We start from the raw sequence: 8075 nt of genomic DNA, 5'->3' as shown, positions 1-8075 counted from the left end.
GATAGTACCAAAAATGCCCAATCCTTTGGAAAACAAACACACCTTACAAGTCCCTCATTTGTAGAGTTTTATAAATGGCAGGTTCAAATAACATTAGACACTTAAGATATTAGCTATTAATAAAAGCCATTTCACTTATAACAAAAACAAAAACTAAGAAAAGGTTTTAAAAAATTTTTTAGAAATTAGTTCAATCAACATAGCAATCTGTTAAGTCTACACACTGAGTTCATTTGTGATTTTGGCTAATGGTTTTGGATTTATTCATATATATTGAAATTCATATTCATTTAAAGATAAAAATCTAAGGGAACTAATAGACTACAAATATAGTCATACATGGAATTCTGGTGTGGCACTGCATCTCAATGTAAAGAAAATAAAAATCCTCACCATTGGACCAATAAACATTCTTATCAACAGAGAAAAGATTGAAGTTGTCAAGGACTTCATTCTTCTTGAATTAACTATCAACACTCATGGAAGCAGCAGTCACCCTAAGGAGCTCAGGTGCACCTTAGTTCCCAAATTGTTATCTGTGCTTTGTAGTAACACTATAAAGAGGCTTTTTTATTTCCAACAGATTTGCCCACTGCAAATCTGCTGCAGGTATATATTTAAATTTTCATTTCTAGTATAAATCCCTTATACAAAGGATCTTAAATATTAAAATTAAAGCTTAGTTATGTATCTCTTCCAGGCAGGGCCACCTAGTTTAGAGCTCCTCCTAGGAAGGTAGAATGTCACTTACAATAAAAGATCTGGAAGACCAAAGAAGGAAGAAACTATTTTCCATGAATCTGCAGTTGGTCACCTAATTTTTTTACTTATGGAATCTTCAGATACTGATGTGAATCAGCAATATAAAGTACATAATGCTAAATTAGTCCCCTGCACCAATCAATCTGATGTAAAGTTATACTAAACCAGATAGTTGAAGTATATTAGTATGAGTTGCGGATTGAATTTTGTTCTCTTAGGTATGTATTGAAGTCCTGGCCCCTATTCTAGTTTGGAAATGGGGACTTTGTTACATTAATGAATTCATACCACCTTGTTACTTTAATTAATTCATACCACTGTTTTGACATTCTAAACTATTTGTACCTGAACTACCATTGCAGTTTCCTTATTTGTAGAGTACCCTCTAGTTAAATTAGACTGGTACTGTTTCTTGATCCATCACAGTTTATGAACTAATCCGCCTCCTCTGTGCCTTTGCCCACGCTATTCCATCCAGCTTCGTCCCTTGCTTCCCAGAGTATGCTCCATTGGTTAGCAGCAGCAGCATCACCTGGGAGTTTGTTGAAACTGTTATACCCAAGAGCTACAGAATATCTGCATTTTAACAATATTTCCAGATGATGTACATACAGATTTTTGTTAGATTTCATTAAGATACATTTTGTATTTTATAAGATAAAATGCCCTTTAAATGCATGTAATATCTTATAAATTATGGACTAAACTATTACCATCGCACTCAATCTCTCTCTGCCAGGTAAATTCTACCTTGCTTTAAACCCTAGCTCAAGTAATCATGCCTAATCAAACGACGTATTGCATTAGGCAAATCTGCTGCAGAAGACCTTTTTAAAGTGTTGAAGAGCAAAGATGTCAGCTTGAGCGCCTGACCCAAGCCGTGGTATTTTCAATAACCTAAAATGCATGCGAAAGCCGGACAGTGACTAATGAAGACGGTAGAAGAATTGATGCTTTTTGAGAATATTAAAAGTGCCATGGGCTGCCAAAAGAACCAATAGATCTGTGTTGGAAGAAGTGGGGCCAGAGTGCTCCTTGGAGGCCAAAATGGCCAAACTTCCATCTCTCATACTTCAGTCAAATTACCAGTAGGGACCAGTCACTGAAGAAGGATATCATATTTGGTAAGGGGTAGGTTCAGAGAAAAAGAGGAAGACCCCCAACAAGATGGATTGGCAAAGTGGCAGCGTCAATGGACTCAAAGCGTGGCAACAATTGTGAGGTTGGCCCAGGATTGGGCAGTGTTTCATTCTGTTGTGCATAGGGTCGCTATGAATTGGTACCAACTTGATGGCACCTAACAACTGTAGAGTAAGTACTGCACTGCTAACCAAAAGGTCAGTGGTTCAAACTCTCCAGCCAGTTGCTCTGGTCTCTCAGTTGGAACCGACTCTATAGCCCTTAATAACAAAAAGTCATGCATAACGTTCAGAATTTTTAGTTTCAGACATAAATTGGCAATAAAAAAAACTATATACACCTAGAATTATACTATGGTTGGGTATATATTTAAGAATTATTCTTTCCTTTTTCTCAAAGTGAGAGGCTAATTCCTTCAGAAAGCAAAAGAATTATCATTTTATCCCTCTAAAATATTAGACTAACATCAAAGATATACTCTGAACTCCACAATGGAGTTCTTATGGTATTATTCCTTCATAGTATAATGGAATATGGCAACCAGGTTTATTAAAGATGATATAGACGAGGGCTGAGTTACAGTATGTTAAAAGAGGTACTCAACAGAAGACAAAGTAGCTGAGACCTGTATACAAAGTATCAAAAAGTAAATTATAGAGCCTAAACTAGCAAAATAGTTAGATCAGAAAAAGTAACAAGTTCCAAAAAATGAAGCTAATATAGCAGATGAAAATAAATAGGAACCTAAAAACCAGCAAGATATACCTAGAGTTCTCCCAAAAGCTCTGTGCGTGTGTGTGTGTGTGTGTGTGTGTGTTGGTGGTCCAGAGAAGATAAGCAGTTGAAATATCACTAGTCTTTGATAAGCAGTTGAAATATCACTAGTCTTTAATAGGCAACACCTTGAAAGGTAGCCTCAAGGCCAGGATGGTATTTTATATTGACTTCCAGGAATATCACACAATTGTTGGCACACAATATATGCCAATATGTTTGTTGAATGAAAAAGCAACAGAATGTTCTTGGACTTATTTCACCTGTGAAAATTTTATCATTGTAACTGTTTGTTGTAAACTTCTGATAGCATTTACATAATGTTTAACTGACTTCTTCCCAGATTTGGGTATAGATTTACTGATCATAGTTACTAAAAGAGAATCTGAGGTACTATCTACAAGAAGATGAGGTGCCATATCCTTTTCTTCCTGTAACAATCATTGTTGTTTCTCTTAAGTGCCCAGTCGGTGCCAACTAATAGTGACCCTGTATAGGATTTCAGGGGAGAAGCTGGTGAGTTTGAACCTCTGACGTTGTGGTTCAGTCTAGTGCATTATCCAATAGAACCACAGTATAAACCTACCTACCCCCCCTTCCAGGAGTAATATTTGATATAAAAATCTACTATAAAAAAGTGGTATCTGTATAACTGTATAAAGGCCATGGAAAAGTTACCCACAAAAATGACTGATAATAATTTAAAGTAATCTTGCCAAAGAACTAAGATTTTTAATAGTCAAAACTCCCTGTACTTTTACAAAGAAACTGGTTTATCTGCGTAAGTAGCACAAAGCTACAGCTATATTCAACAGAAGAAACTTAACTATTTTTCTCTCCTACAATAATAATCCATATTATACTGCATCCCAATGCAACTGACCATTTCTAATTTGATCAACCTCGTAATTATATGTAAGATGGTTAATGTTTCTCATTATCAGATTTCTATAACAAATATAGAAAATGCAAGACATTAAAAAAAAAGTAAGTAAAGTATTGAGAATCTAGTTGTCAAAGGGAAAAGAAAGCTGCATGTAATTCTACTATGTTTCCTTGTTAGTTTATATTAGTTTATAAAAGCATAATTTATACATTTGTCATTCACTGTAGCTACTAAATAACGTACGATCTAACTGTGAGAGAAGATACAGCATTACCTTAGTGAAAAATAGTTTGCTCCTTAATGTACTTTTTAGATTTGAACCCTGATATTTTGGTAAATCTTAGGCAAATTAAGTCTGAGAATATATATCTGGAGTTGATTTTACTTACTTATTCTGTCTCCTAACACAAAGAGTCTAAAGCAAAGTAATAATAGAAGGGTATCAACAGTGTGCAAAAAAAGTAAGACTGACCTAACCTTGAAGAAGTCTAACTTCTTAAAGCTGTATAAAAGTTAAATTAACAGCATCCTAGAAAATAAAAATTTAAATGTTTACCACCAAAACTCAAAAATTTTGTGTCACAAAATTTTTACCTGTGAACTACCATGAAAAGCATGAAATTTGTCATTATTCATCATTATACACAAACATTCGAACTCTGAAAAGTTAACTTCTGGCAGTACAAAAATCTCAAAATAAACTACACCAGATTAACTGAAATTTTCACTAACTTTAAAGTTACAATCTTGAGAAAAGGTTCTGCGTTTCTCCCACATTAATGAAGCATGTGATAAAACAATACTTATAATCTCTTACTATCAACTATTAAGTGTCTAGTATTTAGATGTTCAGGTCGGCATCTTATTTCTAGAGTAACTTGTTAGTGAATCATGTAAGCTGACAGAATTAGAAGGCCTCAATGACATAACCACATGGAATGCCCTCAAACTTGAAATATTACCAGACTGTTTCATATAGAGCTATTGTTAATGACAAATATATGCAAAATTTCAACAGAAAATCTACTCACCACCATCCCTTTCTCTAACTCTGTGAGCATGCACGTTTTTGGCCTTACTGTGACCTGTGCTGTCACTATATTTGTTTTCAGGACTATCAGATCTCCGCAACATTTTATTTGGTGGTGAAGGACCTGTGGCATCTCGCATCTTTTCATGTCTGTGATCACCACTACTGGGGTGACTCTTCGATGAATATTTAAGTGCCTGTAAAACATCACACCCCCCCAAAAAAAGAGAGAATTGAAACTTTAAACTTAACTTCCTAAATCAATTTAATGATATAATGTATTTATAACAAAATTTTAAATTCCATTTAGAATTACACCCTTAAAGATTCAGACAAGCCCCAAATGCTTTGTTATAAGGCTCCTGATATAAATCATTGTTGTTAAGTGCTGTCTAGTCAGTTCTGACCCATAGCAACCCTGTACAGGGTTTCTGAGCAGCTGGTGAACTTGAACCACCGACCTTGCAGTCCAGCGCATTAACCTGTAGCACCACACCAGAACTTTGGCATAGTTATTCCACATAAAATTTTTCTACTAATTACTACTTGAATTTCTTTTTTGGAAATCTAGAATCCAATTATTACTATACTCAATTTCTGCTATATATAGCTGATATGCTTGTTATTGTTAAGCACCCTGGAGGAGGCATTGCATAGGGGTTCCAAGGAGCGGCAGGTGGATTTAACCATTTACCTGTGACTAGTAGTCCAATGCTTATCATACAGCACTATATGAGGGCTCTGATATACACTTAGAAACAGGTATAAACATGTATGTTTGTGCAAACCTACCCCAAAAGGGGGGTGCCGGGTTACATCACACTATTCTGTTTGATTCAGAGTATTTCAGACCTAACTTAACTATTCCTATCAGGTTGGAACACAATTTTAAAAGAATTAAAATACTGGCCAATATAAACTGATATATGCTCAGTATTTAAAAAAAAAAAAAAAAAAGTTAATTAACTCCCTGTACAATAATGGCTTAGTTTCTTTTACCACATTTTATGAATGATCTACTGAGTGTTTGCAATGTTTGTTTTAGGAGTTCATATTCAATAGGGGTTAATCTTTGTCATATCCCAATGTAATGGACACTGTTTTCACATCAAGGACCCTATTATTTTTAACTTGAGCTTTAACAACTCTTGCTAACCAGTAACAGAACTTTCACATTAGAAATCTATTGTTATCCTTCAAGTAGTTAAGACTCAAAAAGTATTAATTCCAGAATCATCTGATAGTTGTCTACCATTTATCAAAGTTACCCCCAAAAAAACACTCCAGGTAATTCTATCATAATTTCTAAGAATTTTCCAATAGTAACGTAATAAAAAAGGAACCCACTTAGCAAGAAACTTTCACTTTAGAGTGAAATATTCAAGCATTAAAAGAGATCAACTAAAACAAAAAAAGCGAGAGAAGGAACCAGGTAGGGCAATTGCAACAAAAATTCAAATAGGGAGAGAGAGCAATTAATAACAGACTTAAGAGTTGGGAATCAACTGTCTTGTTTCAAGGGCTTTCACCTGATTTCAATACCTAGCCATTAACTTTTAGCTCAATACAATAAATACTCTCCCAATCGCCTATCCTCTTCACATCAATTCCTTCACACCCAAATAATCGAGTCAGGTCCTCCTGGCTGCAAAATATTTCCCCCTCTAAAAACTTAAACTTCCTCCAATCACCTGTCAAAATAAGTCACTAAACCTTGTTGGAGAGCGTTAAGAGAAACAACCCCAGCATTTTGTATGGGGCCCACGGTTCTACTTTCGGATCTGTTACACCGAAGGGCCTGTAGCGACTTCTGAAGCCTGCGCTCGAGTAGCAGATCCTCCCCTCCCCCTCCGGCCCCCTCCCACCCCTCCGCCCCAGCCTCGGCTGGTACCTGGTAAGGCTGCGAGTCCCCCCTCCGGTCGTGACAGCTGAAAAACAGGAAGAGAGACAGAGACATGAGACATCACGGGCGAACGAAGAAAAACCAGGTTCCCCCTATCGCACCTCCCCGCGGGAAAGACCTACCAAACGTACGCCGCGAGGCACGCACACACACAAGCCCGGCTTTAAAGAGGTAACACGAGCGAAAGACCTGCGAAGCCGGCCCTCCGCTCCCCTCCACACACACACTGTACTCGCCCGCTCCCGCGGCCGCGTCGGCTCCTCCTCCCCAGCCCGGGCCCGAGCAGGGTTAACAACAAAAATGGCGGCTTGGCCAGCAGCAGATAAGGAGGAACAGCCCCCCCGCCGCCGCCGCCGCCCCCCGCCCCCGCCCGGCCCGGCCCGAAACGAAAAGGCAATTTACCCATCACTGAGTCTCTGCTGTTTCCTCGCATACATTACCATCAATGCCCGGCCTGTGAGTGTGTGTCGGGGGAGGGGGGAGAGCGGCCGCGAGAGGCGGGCGGCGGGCAGGCGGGCGGGCGGGCGGCAGCACCGGCACCAGGGCCCGGCGCGCCCTCGGTGAGTCTCAGCACCTCCCCGTTACTGGCGCCGACGCTCCCGGGCCATCTCCCTCCGCCGACACCACGCTCACTCTTAGCCGGGGCAACGGCGCCAACTACAACACGGCGGCAGCGGCGAACCGGGGGGAGGGGGGGCAGAAGACGCGTCCGGCTTAGCCCCGCGGAGAGCGAATGCCTTCTCCGCCTTCTGCACCTCCTGCTCCGCCGCCTCCTCCCCTCCTCCCCCCGCCGCCGCCGCTGCCTGGTCCTTCTCCTCCTCCTCCTCCTCCCGCCGCCACCGCCGCTGGTGCCGCCGCTGCCGCTCCACCAACTACATCCGGGCAACTCGGTTGCTGCCGCCTTCGGAAAACATCGGCAGTTTCCGCCGCGCCCCTCCTCTCCCACCCTCGGCCTTCCTCCCCGCCCCATGCACCTCCAGTACGCCGCTTTCGGCAAACCTCGGCTCGCTCCGGCCTTCCTCTTCCTCTGAGGCCTCTGGCTCGCCTCCTCACGACCCGTCAACTCTTTCCGGTTGCCGCTCCTTTTCCTCACGCGCACGTCCGGCCACCCCGTTCCTGTTTAAGGATAGTCTTGCTCAGGGCCCTGCTCGTGGCCGGCCCCAGTGGCTCCGGGGTACGTTGGAGCCGCCTTCGGGAGGAGAACGGTGGGGCGCGGAGGAAGCCATCGCGGACTAAATGAAGGCAGCTGCGCGTGCGCGCGAGGGTGGGGGTGGGGTGGGGATGCAATTCGGCTAGCTCTCCGGCCGCCTGCCCCTTCCCCTCTGGGTCTGAGCGCCGGATGGTCGGAAGCCCACAGGATAGGCAGCAGGCGAGCGGTTACTGAGCTACTTTCTGGTTGCAGCCCATAGGCTGCCCTCGAGGAAGTGAGGAACCTAACCCTGCACCTGGGCCTGCGCACCTGCTTCAAGTCAGACGCTGAGCGCTCAATCGGCGTTGAACTGGGCAAGGGCATCTCAGAGCGCGCCCGTCGGCATTTTAGAAGTAAGTCGCCCTTGAGCGTGGAGAGGAAAGAACACTTT

General features: G+C 41.7%; 1 protein-coding gene across 1 annotated transcript in view; it reads right to left on the bottom strand.

The window, feature by feature from the left end:
• Positions 1–7005, bottom strand: part of WAC (WW domain containing adaptor with coiled-coil) — a 121218-nt gene extending 114213 nt beyond the window's left edge. The window contains 3 exon segments of the mRNA XM_006871680.1: positions 4594–4789; positions 6484–6520; positions 6898–7005. Of these exon segments, the coding sequence (XP_006871742.1) occupies positions 4594–4789; positions 6484–6520; positions 6898–6938 (274 nt within the window). The 5' untranslated portion in view covers positions 6939–7005.
• Between the last annotated feature and the right edge of the window lie 1070 nt (positions 7006–8075).

Source organism: Chrysochloris asiatica, unplaced genomic scaffold (genome assembly GCF_000296735.1).
Source record: "Chrysochloris asiatica unplaced genomic scaffold, ChrAsi1.0 scaffold00172, whole genome shotgun sequence".
In the NCBI taxonomy this organism is placed as follows: domain Eukaryota; kingdom Metazoa; phylum Chordata; class Mammalia; order Afrosoricida; family Chrysochloridae; genus Chrysochloris; species Chrysochloris asiatica.
The sequence above is the reverse complement of the archived record's forward strand: the minus strand, read 5'-3'. Positions and strand labels throughout refer to the sequence as shown.